The 16937-nt window shown below is 51.9% G+C and overlaps 1 protein-coding gene across 6 annotated transcripts in view; it reads right to left on the bottom strand.

Annotated features, from left to right (window-relative positions):
* The window catches only part of DHRS7C (dehydrogenase/reductase 7C), a 52941-nt gene extending 39529 nt beyond the window's left edge, over window positions 1–13412 (bottom strand). Inside the window, exons 1-4 of one of the 6 annotated variants that reach the window (XM_034790010.1) lie at window positions 13160–13412; window positions 10611–10737; window positions 9621–9722; window positions 8441–9263 (exon numbers count right to left, since the gene is read on the bottom strand). Coding sequence is in view for 5 of the 6 variants with exons in the window: in XM_034790008.1 (XP_034645899.1) it covers window positions 8142–9143 (1002 nt within the window). In the remaining variant the exon portion in view is untranslated. Of the gene's footprint in view, window positions 1–5515; window positions 9307–9608; window positions 9723–10610; window positions 10738–12376; window positions 12493–13159 lie in introns of those variants that run through there. The other 5 variants (XM_034790008.1, XM_034790007.1, XM_034790013.1 and 2 more) reach the window with 5 other exon arrangements.
* Between the last annotated feature and the right edge of the window lie 3525 nt (window positions 13413–16937).

The following is a 16937-nucleotide window of genomic DNA, read 5'->3' as shown; positions in this document are numbered from 1 at the left end:
TTGTGTGGCTGTCCCGGGGACCACCTGAGCAGCTGACCCAACGCCAACTGCTTGGGCAGCTCTGGGGTCGGACACATTGACCCCTGCAGAAGTCACGGAGGTCACAGAAAATCATGGAATCTGTGACTTCCACGACCTCCATGACAGACACTGAGCCCTATACATAAGACTTCAGATTCCATATATCAGATTCTTAGCAGCATTGGTGAGTTGGCTGGCTTGAAAGTCCCTCTGGAACACATCCAAAGCTTGGATGGGTCATTCAGTCCTTTGTTTAATGCTTCAGTTTGTAGAGTAGTTGTTCCAGAGATAAGAAGCAGGATTGAAGACAAAATGGAGAAGATGCAGCTGCCTTTTTATATTCTTTGCCATGTGGCTTGTACTTCCTTTGTCCCAAACACAAATTCACAGCAGATGGACATGGAAAAGCACTTGCAGTCTGCTGTCCACAGGCATGTCCCTATATGTCCTGCTGACTCATAGGTGTAACCCCGCCTTCTCTCAATGGGATCATTGTATAGCTGATTGCCTTTGATATGCCATTAAGCAGGCTGGATAGCGCTGATGTCAATCTGTTCAGGGGTGTCACCAGAAACACAGCACAGGTTTGAGATACAGCTATACCACACATATTTATAACGCACGATACAAAGATGATACATTGACTTCAATAGATCTTAGCCAACTGATAACTCCTGAAGATGTGGCCAGTTAGAGCAGCCTGTGTAACTACCTGCATCCCCAAGAGTATCTCCAATGAGTGCTTCCTTCCCATGGGATTAACTTCCTTTTCCTGGTCCCAGGAAGCTGCTCCCCAGGCGCCCTCAGTCAGTCCCCAGATTCCCTTCCTGCAACTGAATAGACAAGTGGCCAGAGAGCCATGAAGACTGGAGGTCTCTGTTTATCCTGGACCTTGTATAGATGCAGGAGCCCCAGGGCTGGCTGCCCCCTGCAGAGTGCCAGGACTATTCTAGAAGTGGGGACCCTGGCAGGGGAGCAGAAGTAGTACTCAGGCCAAGAACAGGCACCAGAGAGAACCTGAGGCCAGGTGGGGAGGGGACAGTTGCAGTCAGCAGATGTAATTCTCACCCTCTTCCCTACACTCCTCCTCCATTTTGCCCCTTTTCATTTTCTTTGGTGGTGCTTCCAGCTCAGTAACTGCCCCAAACTTGTTTTTCCTTTCTTCTGTGCATGGGTTCAGAGCCCTCTCCCCTCCTGTGCTGCTGCTGTTCCAAGCATTCTGGGAATAATGACATTGGCACCAATAGCTGCAAATGGCACAGACTGAGGAATTCATCCCTCCAGTCTCCTCCCCACTGTTCCTGGATGCCACAGAAAAGCAGGCAGAACTTCTCTGATTAGGGTGACCAGACAGCAAGTGTGAAAAATCGGGATGGGGGGTAATAGGAGCCTATATAAGTAAAAGACCCAGAAATTGGGACTGTTCCTATAAAATTGGGACATCTGGCCACCCTATCTCTGATAGGGATAGCAAAATAAAATAACTCTTGAGTCTGCTCCTCTTAGGCTGGGGGTGAGGCTGATCGTCCTGGCAATGAGACCCCAGATAGAATATCACTCTGTTCCTATGATAAAGGCTGATATTTCCCCTTCATACCAGCACCATTGTATGATAACTCTGAATACATTCTTTATTCTTTCACTTTCACACTCACCTCACCAGCTGCAGTACAAAGGGAGCATTCACCTGCTGAATAAAGTCATTAGAGTTAAAATCCTGAGAACAGATGAACACCGTACACTCAGATGAGACAATCTGTAGCTTAGAATAAAAGTTGAAAGACTTCACTAACAAGTTAACTTCTGAATTGCCTTTAAATTCCAGGAGCCTGAAACTACTGAGGAGTTTCTAGTACATTCAGGATGTCCCTAAAGAGTTCTCCCATCGTCCCCCTCCCTGAGACTTGTAAGCTGAGTCTGTGTTCTGTTCAGGAGGAATAGTACCATATCAAGCTGAGCACAGGACAAAGGATCTCCCCGGTACTAGTCAGTGGCACTGGAACCAGGGGGTTGGGAGGGGCCATATCCCTTCCACTTTTTTGCCACAGTGGGCCCCACCCCCTTCTCCTCCTCTTCCCCTCGAGGCCCCGCCCCCTGGCCAGGCCAGCATGGAGCCCAGTTGAGGAGCCCGGGCAGTTGTGGGAGCCATCTGGACCCTCCACCTGCCTGCATTGTGCTGGGGCTGAGAGCAGCCCCTGACCCATGTCCCCAGACGAGAGCAGGTGGAGGTGGAGGGTCCATGACTCCACGCGGGCTCACCACAGCTGCCCACATGGCTATCCCTGACTCAGCTCCAGCCCAGGGGCTGGAGGAGGGGACCTTGGAGCCACAGCCTGGACATGGTAAAAGCAGACGGGCAGCTGTGGGGAGCCACAGCGCAGACTTTCCAGCTGCCCTGGTGGGCAAGGACACAGGCCAGGGGCTGCTCTCAGCAGATTCACTGCATTACAGGCAGGAGGAGGGTCTGCCGTGGCTCCCACAGCTCACAGGGGAGGGTCTGCCGTGGCTCCCCACAGCTCACAGCACAGCTTTTATCATGGCTGGGCTGCAGCTCTGAGGCACCCCCCTCCCCGCGCCCCCACTAGATCCAGGTCGGGGAGAGCCTCCACCTGCTCTGAGTGGGGGCTGGGGAACAGGGACACAGGCAGGGGCTGCTTTCGCCCACCCCGGGAGAGGGCAGACGGGTCTGGGTGGCCTCCCTGGCCATGCTCCAGCTTCTGGCTTCTCTGGGGGCGGAAGCCTCTGGGGGAAGAGGAGGGCTGGGATCTTTGGGGGGGAAGGGGACAGGCCTCACTGGTGTGGGCCCCCACTTTGGGAAAGCTCTCACACCCTCGGTGCTAATTCCTGTTCTGTCCCTCTGGGTGAAACCCACCCACAGTCTGGAGAGCCACTGCAACCCTCTGTGACGTTACTGACATAACCTATGGCCGTATAGATCATGGTTGCAGCCACTGTTATATATTTGCAGCAAATATTGTACAAAGGTTGTCGTGTGAGGTGTCTATAAAAAGGTTATGCTTTGTTGATTATGATGATGCTATCTGTATGGTGTATCAATTGTTGTTGTTAAAGTTATGAATATTGGCTATGTACTTGTATCTCAATGTGTTTTGATTCTAAGAAGCCTCAGTGAAGCATTTGGTCAGCTTCTTAAGAAAGGGCTATTCTCAATAAGTGCCCAATCAAGAAACACTTGGCTGACAATGAACTTTGGGAGATGCCAATCCACATCTGAGCTTTCCTGGGAACCTTCAAACTAACATGTAAACAATGGCATCGGCCTGTAAAGAACTGAGTCAGCATGGACATGTGGCTTGCCCATGTGACTCCAGGCTCCATCTTGCTGCTGTGATCTTCCACAGGGCAGAGGATATAAAAGGCCATGAAAACTCCTCCATCTTGTCTTCAATCCTGCTTCTTACTTCTGGAGGAACCTTGCTACAAACTGAAGCTCTGAACAAAGGACTGAATGACCCATCCCAGCTGTGGATGTACTCCAGAGACTTGATTTGTGCCTGCAGTTTATTCCATCACTGCTACAAGCCTGAACCAAGAACTTTGCCATTACTGTATGTAATTGATTTCATTTAACCAATTCTAGCTCTCATCTATATCTTTTTCCTTTTATGAATAATCCTTTAGATTTTAGATTCTAAAGGAATGGCAACAGCGTGATTTGTGGGTAAGATCTGATTTATATATTCATAGAATCATAGAATATCAGGTTTGGAAGGGACCTCAGGAGGTCATCTAGTCCAACCCTCTGCTCAAAGCAGGACCAATCCCAACTAAATCATCCCAGCCAGGGCTTTGTCAAGCCTGACCTTAAAAACCTCCAAAGAAGGAGATTCCACCACCTCCCTAGGTAACCCATTCCAGTGACATGGGTCTGGGTCTTGGTCCTTTGGGATCAGGAGAAGCTTTTTTCTTTTACTGGGGTATTGGTTTTCATAACCATTCATCCCCATAGCGAGTGGCACTGGTGGTGATACTGGGAAACTGGAGTGTCTAAGGGAATTGCTTGCGAGACTTATGGTTAGCCAGTGGGGTAAAACCAAAGTCTTCTCTATTTGGCTGGTTTGGTTTGCCTTGGTGTGCAAAGGAACCCCAGCCTTGGGCTGTAACTGCCCAGCATTAAGCAATTTGTCCTGAATTGGTAGTCTCAGTTGGGTCCCACCCAAGGCAGCATTGTTACACCCACACCATGACAATCCCTATCCTGGGGCTGCAGGGAGGGAAAGTAGCTCCAGCACACCATAGAAGGGGAATCCAGCATCACCAAGTGGTGCAGAGGGGCTGCAGTCAGCCTTCTAATGCTGGAATCCTATGGCTTGGCCCCAGGATGGGGGTGGCTTTCACCTTCCGCTGGGTGCTGGGGAAATCAAGTACTGGGGATCATGGGATAAGAGAGGAAAGTACGGGGAAGTGTGGTGCTGCCTCTTATCACTTACCCCTCTGCCCCTTCTCCCTGCCCCCTCTGCATTCAGAAAGCTCCATTGAGAGGGTCTGATTTCCACAGGCTCTTTTGTGGGAGGCTTAAAGGCTTCAGGAACCCACCTCTGCCTCCTCAGCATCAGCCTCAAAGGGTCTGTCTGTGGTGGGAAAAGTGGCTGGGATTAGCTAGCAAATCTCCCCCTCCCCCACTTTTCTTTGTCTAGACTGACCCCAACCATCTTCTATATTCTGATTCCCCCCATTAGCGGAGTGATTGTTTGAGTCCGTGAGCTCCCCCTTTGGGGAGAGATTAAACATTTATTTTTTTGTACATTAACTCCCTTAGAGACCAGAATTAAATAGATTCTAAAAGTGCTGGAGCCAGGATAGGAAAATGTGGTGTTTTGGGTTCTATGTTAGTCAAGGGTGATGGGAAGAGTGGGAGGGATTCCCTCCTCCCCCCTTCACTGTAATTCTCCGCCCTGACACAACAGCCTCTGGCTGAGCCTTGGAGATTTTATCCTCTCCTCATTCTAACCCCCCACACACACACACACACACCCCTCCCAGCACGGCACTTCCAACAGTGTTCTTCGCTCTCCATGCTTAGGAATCACACTTTGATTTCTTTTATCCTGACATCCTCCTGAGGGCTAGAGGTGAAAGTTTCCCAGACCTGGAGGGGGATTCAAGTGAACCCTAAAGCTTTGTTTCAGCTTTCTGAACTTAAGTCCCCATTTTCATCTATTGGTAAAGTGGCTTCGGAGCTTAGACCAGCCAAGTCCAGAAGATTTGTAGATGAGCAGATTTTGCCTTTCGTTTGCTTTTGTTTCTTTTTTTCTTTCTTGCATTACGATGATGTTGAAACTTTTGTAAATGACACAACGAAATAATGAGAAGGTGCTGAGTGCAACAGGTTTAGCCAGTTCAGAAGAAAAAGGATGAATTTGTTTTCCTTCTTCTGGGAGTTATGATTCTGTGGGATTTCACTTTATGAATCTGTAAGTGTCAATGTAGGCCACTTTGTAGTGTTGGTTTGTCTCTCTTACTGAAGGCCGTTTGGTCACATACTTAGATCCTGTCAGGCTAAACTATTATCAATCACAGCTTTATTGAGGACTTTATGATACAAATGACAGCAAAAGAGTCCTTTTTAAATTTTATTTTAATCTTTCTTTACCCTTTGTCATGAAATTTTTGTGTTGTTTGAACAATGAAAATTATCAACATCTCTCAGCCTGAAAACCAAGGGTGAGTGCTAGATTCACATTCTGAAAGGCTGAGACAGAACGGGGATGGAGTTACTGCCTGATCCCTTCAGAGATGTGAGATACAGTTAGGAGGTGGAAAGGGTTGGAGGTGAGGGTGTAACCGTACCTCAGTGGGTCACAGCTGAGAATTCCAGATTCTTTACAAACTGCTGAGAAATGGGGTAGATCCATCTCAAACTGTTGGTTATTCCTCCACAAGATATACCAAACCAGTAACAAAAGTAAACTTCTGTCTTAGCACACTGGTCAACAAGAAGTCAGAAAAGCAGTCTCCCTAGGTATCCCAATCCTTGTTTCACCACCCAGACACTAGATTTTATGAGTGGTTATTTAAAACCAATTTCATAAAACAAAGAGTTTTTCTAATCCCAAGAGGTCAGCCATATACCCAGGTCAATACATAACTCAGATCTTACTAAATAATCACAATTTTGCCAATTCTTTAGTATCTACTATCTAAAGGTTTATTTAGAAAGAGAAAAGAAAAAGGAAAGAGTTAAAAATGGTCAAAGGAATCAAATACATACACTCAATGCAAAGATCTTGTATGAGGCTTGAAGCAGAAATGGAATAAACTGCTGGCTTGTAAAGTTCTGGTAACTTCAAAAGATTGGAAGGTCCTCAGTCCATTGGTTGGAATACTCCTTTTAGTGTAAGTCCATAGTCCATGTGGCAGGTTGGACCCTTGGGATGTCACCTGATGAGCTGAGATATCACTGAGCCCGTGTTTTCTGCCAGCCTGGGCACCCTTTACCAGGTCTTGCTGGGCCAGGATCACAAGCCTCTTCCAGCCAAGCACACAGGCAGGGCCGGGCCCAGCTGCAGAACAATATAGTCACTGAGATCAGCTCTGGGAAGACTTAGCTTAAGGGACCTGCCACAGCCCCAGGTGTTCACCTGCCTTGGAGTACAAACCCAAAATTATATGAAATTCGGCTCCTCCCTCAATGTGAAGGAAGGTATGCACAACTTCCTGCCCCCAGTTAGAAATTACATAAACTGGGTTATATTATAAACCAGAAATAAGTTTATTAACTACAAAAAAAGGTGGATTTTAAGGGGTTAAAGAAGTAGCAAACAAAACAAAGCACATTATTAAGAAAATAATACAAAGCACGCCAACTAAGCTAGATTCACTAAAGAAATTGGTTAATAATTCCTCACCCTAGATATTGTTTTAGGTAGAATCCTACACAGGCCAAAGGTGTCTTTCCAGCCTGGGTCCAGTAGTTCGTCCCTCCCCCCTGACCCAATTCAAGTCCTTTTGTTTCCAGGTATTTTCAAGTATCCCTTTGGGTGGGGAGGCAGGGGAGAAGCAAACGGTGTTTGTGCTGGTGCAGTGTTTGTGCTGGTGGAAGCCAGGGGAAGCCCTGGGGCCACCAGGAGCACTGGGGACTGAGGGTTGCCCTCACCAGTACAGGATAGGTGTAGCAGCATACACTCCTCACAGTGCCTGGCTCCTCTGGGGTGCTCAGTACAGCTGGCAGTGCCTTTTGCCCCTACCCGTTTGCCATCAGGGTACTTAGGCAGCAGCAATATTATAGCTTCCACATGCATGGGAGTGCTGAGGGAGGGAAAGGCCTTCTTGGCCCTCTTCTCACCTCCATCACCACTAATGCCTCTGTGTGATGGCAGCAATATTTTGACCCTGTAATAAATAGATAGGAACTGCTTCTGCCAGGAAAAATTTCAGGTGACCATAGATGGCCCTCAGTAAGGGAAATAGGAAATGTAAAATACTTCTCTCTCCTTTCTACCCACCCCCCAGAGAATAAAATATACCTGCATGGAGACAAACTCATCTGGCTCATCTTTACCCTACAGACTTCAAAAAATTTTTCTGAACAAGCCCTTTCATCTCCAATGAGATATTACCCCAGAAGCTTTCTGGAATCTACACTCCCTTTGATCACAACCTTTCTCAGTCAAGGGAACAGGACAGGGCATTGCTGCCTGTGCCTGCCGGCTGAGTTGATGAACGGTAATGGTCAGAGATCACACCAGCATATTAAAGGCAAACCCTAAGGAAATAAAGGCAAATCCTTAAATTATCCTCCATATGTCCCGCGTCCCACTAAAATAAATCCAACCCACAGGTCACTTGGGCACAAGTATCAATGTCAGGATGCTACATTGCTAGCCCAGTAAATTAAACTGCAAAATAAATGATGTTTAAATGACCTCACTCTATTTTTTACAATTCTCTATTAAGAGGTAATTGATACATATGTACACCAGGCAGGGTCATTTGGAAGCCGAAGACTTTATGCTTCCAACCCACAACACTGTCAAGATTTAGCAAATTAGGACAAGTCAGCAAATAAGAACACCCTTACCTATGAGCAACTGCGCTAATGGTAACAATTCGCTACCTCTTACTACTACTGGTAGCAAATTACATCAGATAGCAGTTTTTTACAATACCAGTTTTTTTAACAATCCCTTACATATGAGTAACAGGTACAGGTAGCAAATTCCTACAGGCAGCAGTTTCTCGGCTCCCACACCCCTATATTCCCCAGGTATCGCTGTCCCAGCCCTCCCCATGGCATGGGCTTCACGCGCCCTGAAAACAATGGGAGCTGGTGGCAGCTTTCCTGGGCACACGGCAGGGAATCGCAGCCAACTCAATCGCACCCTCCCCCTGCAGCCAGGATGGAACCAGGAGGCACCCCTCCCTGGGGCCACCGGGGGTGGGGGAAGGTTTCTCTTACCTTCCCTCCAAGCACTGCCCTTCCTGGGAGCAGGGGCTGGGGCCCAGGAAGGGGGGGTCCTGGCCAAACTGGGGTCTCTGCTCTGGGAGAGACTTTTCCTGCAGTTATTGAAGCTTTTACCACAGTCCAAGTATTTATGGGTTCTCTCTCTTGTGTGGATTGTCTGATGTGAAGCAAGGTTTGTTCTTTGAATGAAACTTTTCCCACAGTTGAGGCATTTATAGATTCTATCCCATGTGACTCCTCTGATGCTTAGGAAGGTATGAGCGGGGATTGAAGCTTTTCCCATCATCCAAGCATTTATGGGGTTTCTCTCTTGTGTGAATAGTCTGATGTCTAATAAGGTTTGAGTTCTGACTGAAGCTTTTCCCACAGTCCAAGCATTTATAGGGTTTCTCTCCTGTGTGGGTTCTCTGATGTACAATAAGGGCAGATGGTGCACTGAAACTTTTCCCACACTCAAGACACGTACAGGGTTTCTCTCCCTTGTGGATTGTCCTATGGTTAATAAGCCCTGAGTGATGACTGATGCGTTTCCCACAGTCCAAGCATTTATAGGATTTCTTTTCTTTGTGATTTGTCTGCTGGGCTGTGGTTTCATTGGGATCCTTTCCTCCTCCTCCACATTTGATTGATTCATCCAGTTTCTTAGTTTGGTAGTTCCCCAGCTTCCTCTCTGACCTGTGGCAATTACTCCAGACATTTCTCTGTTCCAAGCACTGGGAAAAATTCCCTTCAGCTCTTCTCAAAAAGGTCGCCTGGAGTTCCACTTGATCAGGACCTTCCTGCTGTGGATTCCCCTCACTCATTGTCTCATAACCTGCTGGGGGAGAGAGAGAGAATCCAGGCAGGAGTTAGTGCCTGGGCTGATAGGAAGGACAGAAAAGAGTGAAAACAGAGTAACTGTTAGGGAGACTGAGAAATTGGATTCTCTCCCCACATCCCAACCGAACACTCACAGGGGGGTGAAGTCAGGCAGAAAACTCCTGACAGCTAACAGGGTGGGTGGGAAGGCATGAGCGATATCTGCCATGATGATGCGACACCTTCTGATCAGAGCCTCACCTGTGTGAGATGAGGCAGAACTGAGGGGGCTCACACCACATTTTGGGGATTTTTAGCTTTTTCCTCCATTTGCCATATAGTTTCTGTGTTAGTGTCTCTTCACCTGCGTGCATACCTCTTGGGATCTTCCTTTCTTCAGAGTCCTGGAGATCCGGGATCCACGGCTCTTCCCCTGCTTCCAGCCGGGCAATCAGGTCAGGTTTGGGAATGGGGAGTCCTGCTCAGGGGGTGAAAACAAGCATGATCTGAGTGCACTGAGGATTGGTGGAGTATTTGTCACAAAGGGCACATCTTGAGTTTAAACTGACCCCATGATTTCCTGGGGGGTTGTGGGATCTGAACAGATGGGAACATGGTAACTGAGCCCCCTTGGGAGAGGCAGATGTCTAGGGGAGGGGGGAATTGTCACACCCTTACTAGGAGTTTTCAGGATCTGTGGGCTCTGGGGAACTTGCTGAGGCACAAACAGCTCTGGTGTTAAACCTCTGCCTATGTCTAAACCACCAGAGCCCAGAGCCCTCCCCACATATGGAGCTAGTCCCAGGAAGGGAGGTGCACAGAGATACTGCGTGTGAGTGAGAATTAATGCAGATAGGATAATACACTGCTTCAGCTCCCATGAAAGCTGGAGGGATGGGGATGAGTTAGCATGTCCATTAGGTTCATGACTCCCCTATCCCATTAGAGGGGATTTGGAGGTGAATGGCTCTCTCACTTTGGAGTTGTGGACTATGTGACTTATTTCCCTCTAATCTAAGGCTGGGTCTACACTACCCGCCTGAATCGGTGGGTAGAAATCGACCTCTCGGGGATCGGACGCGACAATCGATCCCCGAATCGACGCTCTTACTCCACCAGCGGAGGTGGGAGTAAGCACCGTCGACGGGAAGCCACAGAGGTCGATTTTGCCGCCGTCCCTACAGTGGGGTAAGTCGGCTGCGATACGTCCAATTCAGCTACGCTATTCGCGTAGCTGAATTTGCGTATCTTAAATCGACCCACCCCGGTAGTGAAGATGTAGCCTAACAGACCAGGGAAGAACCTGACCAAATGTAGAAATGCAGACCCCATGGCTTCAGATAGCTGAGGGGAAAGAAATCCTTACCCAGCGAGGTGACAGTCTCATAATTCTTCTGCATGACATCCCTGTAGAGGGCTCTCTGACCGGGGTCCAGCAGAGTCCCTTGCCCCTCGGTGAAGTACACAGCCACCTCCTCGAAGGTCACCGGCATCTGAAACAACAGGTGCTCCCCACTCAGTACCTGCTGCCCCAGACAGAATCCCACTATTCATGAGGGAAGAAGCTCAAAAAGAGGACAGCTCTGGGAGGGCAAGGGGAGAAGAATCCCACCCACTCTGCTCACAATCTTCCGGGGGGGATTTTTAAAAATCTAAAAATGTCCGGGATTTCCCCCCGGTCGGCTATTTATAGACAGAAAAGCAGCAGCCAAGCAGCGCTGGGCACCCAAAGCCCCTTCCCGGCTCCCCCCATCCCCTGCAGCCTTACCACGCTGTCCGGCCCCGCAGCTGTCTTCCCCTTCCTCCTGTTCCCTGAATGCTCCGCCCACCTGCTCCTCCCCCTCCCCTGCTTCCCGCGAATCAGATCTTCGCGGGAAGTCTGAAAAGAAGCAGGGGCAGGCGGGAGGCAGCAGCAGGTAAGCTGGGGCGGCGGGGCGCGAGGAGGAGAGCTCCGGGGAGGTGCGGCCCTGGCTGAGTGGCTCCCTCTGGCCCGGGCCGAGCGGCGCCCGGCGGCCCCAGTGGCTCCGGCCCAGCTCGGGGCCCAGCAGCTCTAGCCCCGGTTCCAGCCCCAGGGCGGCAACCCCGGTTCTGGCCAAGTGCACCAGCCCGGCGCCAGCTGAGCACCCCCAGCAGCGCCGGCCCGGCCCCCAGCAGCGCCGGCCCCGGCTCGGGCCCCAGCAGCACCGGCCCTGGTTCCAGCCAAGCGTGCCAGCCTAGCCCCAGATGAGCACCTCCGGCCCGGCCCCAAGCCCAGCAATCCCGGCCGGAGCTCCGGCCGGAGTGCAGCCCGATTCCTGGGCTCTTTAAAGCCAGCCCTGGTCAGGGGACAGGGGGGGGGGGGTGGGTGGGGGGGGGGTTTGGGGGGGGGGGCTGTCAGAGGGGCAGGAGTGTGGAGAGGGGTTGGGACAGTCAGGGACAGGGAGCAGGGGGGGTTAGATGGGTCTGGGGTTCTGGGGGGGCTGTCAGGGGGGCAGGGGTGTGGAAAGGGGTTGGAACAGTTAGGGACAGGGAGCAGGGAGGGTTAGATGGGTCAGGAGTTCTGGGGGTCCTGTCAGGGGGTGGGGAGCAGTTGAATAGGGCATGGGAGTCCCCGGGGGTCTGTCTGGGGGCAGGGGTGTGAATATGGGGTGGGGGTGTGGATAAGGGTCGGTGCAGTCAGGGGACAGGTAGGGTTGTAGGGGGTTCTTAGGAGGGGGCAGTCAGGACAAGAGGCAGGGAGGCTTAGATAGGGGGTGGGATCCTAGGGGGCAGTTAGTGGCAGGGGTCCCAGGAGGGGGCAGTCAGGGGACAAGGAGCGGGAGGGGGGGTTGGGAGTTCTGAGAGAGGCAATCAGGGGGTGGGAAGTGGGAGGGAGTGGATGGGGGCGGGGCAGGGCTAGAGTGGGGCTCCTCCCCCCGTCCTCTTTTTTGCTTGTGGAAATATGGTAACCCTAGCCCAGACCCCAGAGAGACAGTCACAGGGGACATGTTTCCCAGTGACACTGAATCCAGCTGGGCTTCACTCTGGTAAGAGACTGATCCAGGGAGCAGCTTGTAAGAAGCGTCTCTTTTATTCACAGCCTGCACCCAGTATTTCAGCTCCACCCCAGCTCTGGTGATGCCGCTCGGTCCTGACGCACAGGCTGCTCCCCACCTGCTATTCCAGCCCTGGGAGATCCAACCCCCACTCTGCGCCTCGGTCCTGAAACCCAGACTGCTCCCGCCTCCAGCCAGTGCCTCTATCCCCGCACCCAGCCCCTGTGGCGGGGGAGGGGTGGGCCGCGGGGCGTTTCCATGGGCGGCCGGACATGGGCGCTGACCGGGAACCGGCTCCCGGGTTCGGGGTGAGACGCGGCCAGACCGAGCCTCACTCACGCTCCCGCCCACCCACGAGGGCCCCGGCCAGGGCTGCGTTCGGGCCCCGCCTCCCTGCACCCCACGGGCTGCGGAGGGGCCGAGGGAAAATGACGTGTCAGCGGGGCGGAAATGGAAGCTGCGCCGTTGGAGAGAGGCGGGGCCGGGCTCTTGCCGGTGTCATGTTCAGCCTCAGCCCCGCGCCCAATGCGGGCACCGCCCCTTCCCCAGCGCAGGATTCCATAGAGCGGTCGCCACCCCGTGTTCTACCTGTGGCTGCCGGGAGTTCCTGGGACCGGACTCTGACACCTCCCCACATTTCCCCTCAGCCCCATCTCCAGGACCCCTCCCCCAAACCCCACCCCCTGCCTTGCCCTGGCCGGGCCTGTAACTGGGGATGCGGAGGCCGGGGGGAGCAGCCGGTGCAGGGTGAAGAACTGGCGGCTCCCCGGCTTCCATCGCTACCAGCAGCCGGACTGAGATGTGCGCAGGGGACTGCAGCTGGGAGCAGCCTGGGGCCAACCCCCTCCCCCCCTGCAGCCCGGGGGGCACCGCTCCCTGGGGGGATGGGCAGGTTTCTTACCTTCCCTCCAAGCGGTGCCCTCCCTGGGAGCAGGGGCTGGGGCCCGGGAAGGGGGGTCCTGGCCAGGCTGGGGTCTCTGCACCGGGAGAGGCTCCTGGGAGCAGCGGGACTGTCCCTGCTGGAGATTCCCCTCTCCGGGGTCCCAGCAGCAGCCGCTGGGGCTCGGGGATCTTGCAAGGAGCGTAGGCTCCCCACAGCGCCCCAGAGTCACTGCAGGGAGAGCGATTCACTTCCTGCTGCCTGGACTGAGTGACCCCAGTGATCGCTCCCAGAGCAGCATCCCAGCTGCTGCTGGGTCCTAGCGATCAAGGGATTGCACTGCAGCCCCCCTGCCCCAGACCCTGCCTCCTGGGGCCCCACGTCCCCTGGGCAGGGGCAGGTTCTCTTAGCATTAAGGGGGTGTCCTGCATAGAAGCCACAGTATCAGTGGGCAGAAAGGAGACTGGCAGATCCCCAGGACGGGGGAGAAGAGGGGTTTCTACAGAGATTGAGGATTGTTCTAGAGAGCCCCCCAATATCAAGAGGAAGATGGGGGGGGTGATGGGTCTTGGTCCTAGAGAGGTTGCCTGGGACCAGGAGCTGCAGATGACGTTTCTTGGTGACACTGACTGTGTGTGATTCACTTTGGTAGCAGACGAGCACAGGGAGCAGATTGTCAGAGATGGTCTCTTGTCTCCATGTCAGGCTCTCTGCTCCCCTAACTCGTGCCATGGAGTTGTCACTTGTCAGTGATTTACCACCAGGTTTGTATGGTGATGGGCAGAGCCAGATTAACCCATCACTGGGCTTTAGGCAAAGGTCCTCATGTCACCCCCTCCCCCAGGGTTCCCCTCTGCCCCTCCTGGATGCATCCCCCATGGAAGCCTCACTACAGCTCCCTGTCAGGCACCTGTATTTATTTTCATGTTTACTGTGTTTATTAATGTTGTTGATGCTGTTGTGCTTATGGAACATTTAAAGGACTTGGTACTTTCCAGAAGAGACTGGCTCTGTGGAACTTTTTGCGACACTTTATAAGGGCTGTGTGCCTGTCAGCAGTAGCTGTCTGATAGAGAGGCAGCCAGTAACTATCTATTTGTGCAGGCTTCAGGAGGTTTCCTTCACCACAAATCATCGTCATAATCGATCCGAGTCATCTTACGCCTGAGACTTACTTGTTGTGTGTGACCCAGTGAACTTACCATCTGTTCCTGTGCTCCTGATCTGCTGAAGGTGTGCTCCTGTGCTCCTCCTGTCCCTGGCAACTGCTTGAGGCAGTGGTAGGTCCAGGACCCACTTAGCCCAGCTGCAGACGGCTGCTTACTTCCATCAGATGCTGTGTGTGTCCATCATCATCCCATCGGTCCGTTGGGACCTTGGTTTGTTGGGGACCTGCAAGTACAAACTTTTGGTTATTGCCAAGGGTCATTTGGGGACCAGGCTTCAGGCCCACTGTTGGGGCAAATCACTGAGTTATTTACTGTTTTTATTTTCCTTTCCCCTTTGCATTCCCTGGTATTGTTAAGTTCCCTAAATAAACCTTGTTTGTTTTGGAAGATATTTCCTTGTTAAGTCTTCTGTTTACCTACTTACCTGGTCAGCTGAGGGAGGTTATTCCCCAGATAATAGATGCTGGTAGCCAGTCAAAGAACCTGGCCCTGTTACAAAACATCTGGGTAACACCCCAATCCCATTGTGAAGATGGGAGGCACTGGGGCCAAAATTGAGTGAGTGGCCTTGTGACATGGGTTGCAATCCCACTCAGTCAGTTTTGGCCTGGTGGCCCTCCCCCGAAAATAGGTCGTAGTTCTGGGCCTAACCTGAGTGGGCAGTGGGGCAGCTAGCACTACGCCTTCCCACTGCTGCCGTGGGGCAGGCAACTGAGCCTCTCTCTTTCTCTCTCACACACACCCCACCTAGACATATGACACAGAGAGACCTAGACACAGACCTAGTTTACCTGTTCCTTAATCCAGCCCTGACTACACCTGACCCTCCAGGGTGGGGGTCTGGCGGGGAGGGTGTGGGGAGTTGATTCAGTAGCTGTTGTGTCCAGAGGGGTCTGGTCCCTGCTCAGAGAGGAGGCTGCGCTCGATCTGTCCCTGTTTTCCATCCTGGTCACAAGCTGCTGCCTCCTCCATTGGGATCTGGGAGCCTGAACGGAGCAGCTGCTGCTCTCCCAACACAGTCTGTGCTGGGGACGGGGAGAGAACTTCGTATAAAGCCCCCTCTGTGCCCAGTCCAGATGGAGACGTTCACTGGGCCACAGAGAGAGATTGACACTGCAGGACGGTGATTGGGGCACCCGCCTGTGAGGGTCCAGTCCCATTTCCCAAGGACTCTGTAATGACTCACCCAAAGTTTGTGCAGTGTCTCTGTAGCCATGTTGGTCCCAGGAGATTAGCAAGATAAAGGGGGGTGAGGTTATAGCTTTTATTGGATCAAGTTCTGTTGGTCAGAGACACAATTGTTCAAGCTACACAGAGCTCTTCAGGTCAGATATTACCTTACCCAAAGTGTGACAGGTTCAACAGGGGAGGCTGAGGGGGCTCCACACCAGAAGATCCTATGACCCCTTGGTTAGAGCACTCTCCTCGGGATTTGAACAGGGGGTTCCCACAGCTGTTTCTCCCCATTCGGCAGTGGGGGGAATTGACCATGGTCCCCCACACAGCATGGCTGCTCTCATGCCTGGGCTAAAACATTAAGGGAGGAATTGCCCCCAGAGGCAAGTAGAATTAGGGGGGAGGGATAGCTCAGTGGTTTGAGCATTGGCCTGCTAAACCCAGCATTGTGAGTTCAATCCTTGGGGGGGGGCACTTAGGGATCTGGGGCAAAATCAGTACTTGGTTCTGCTAGTGAAGGCAGGGGGCTGGACTCAATGACCTTTCAGGGTCCCTTCCAGCTCTATGAGATAGGTATATCTCCATATATTATTATAACTAGCCACCTACCTAACTCATGCTCATGAGAAAAGAGCATGGGCACCTAAGACACAGGACTACAACAAAGGGGTTCCCAGCTGTGCATTCACAGTCAGAGAGAGGCACAAAATCCAGGTTGCAGGGAGGGGCTTATCACTACAAGAGGGGTGGGGGTTAGGACATCCCTCTCTCTCCTCAGCATCAATTAGGTGGCCCTCTGCCTAGCCTACTGGCTTTTGTGGATCCTATTCCTAGGTGAGTATCTCTCCCCATACATTGCATAGGGAACCGAGGTGACTAACTCAGGCATGGGGGATCCTCTGGTTTTTCCAGTGATTTTCTAGATGCCTAAAAGTTAGCCATTACAACACTAAAGTACCTGTGTCGACCTAGGCTTCAGTGGCTGCCATCAGCCCAGTTGTTGATCTGTAGAGAATTATAGACCTGGTGGAAGCTGATGGGTCTACTGACCAGATGGTAGGGGACCCATGTGTCCTATATTTCCCCTTTTAATTTTCAAATGTTCAGCAAAATCCCCAGTTTTCTGCTGATGATTTATAACAGAGAAAGGGCAGAGACAATAAATGCTCTTCAGCACAACCCAGAGCAATGGGAGAATAATCTGGAATGAGACAACCCACCCCAAAGGGGAAACTTGACAACTCTACCATTCACTCTGCTAATAGGATCCGTCTCAATGAGATGCAAAGGGTCGGTCTAGACCAGGAAAAGGGATGGGAGTTCAGTCAGGGACCGAGGGAAATGTGCTAGCTAAGCCCAATTATGTTTGCTAGTCTGCACAAACCTAGTCTGCTGCTGAAGCGGACGTGGGATCCCCAGGCCTCTAGGCTCTCTGGAAATCAGTCCCTCTCAAT

This window comes from Trachemys scripta, chromosome 14 (assembly GCF_013100865.1).
Source record: "Trachemys scripta elegans isolate TJP31775 chromosome 14, CAS_Tse_1.0, whole genome shotgun sequence".
Classification (NCBI taxonomy): domain Eukaryota; kingdom Metazoa; phylum Chordata; order Testudines; family Emydidae; genus Trachemys; species Trachemys scripta.
Note: the sequence above shows the minus strand (reverse complement) of the source record. Positions and strands in the feature narration are given on the sequence as shown.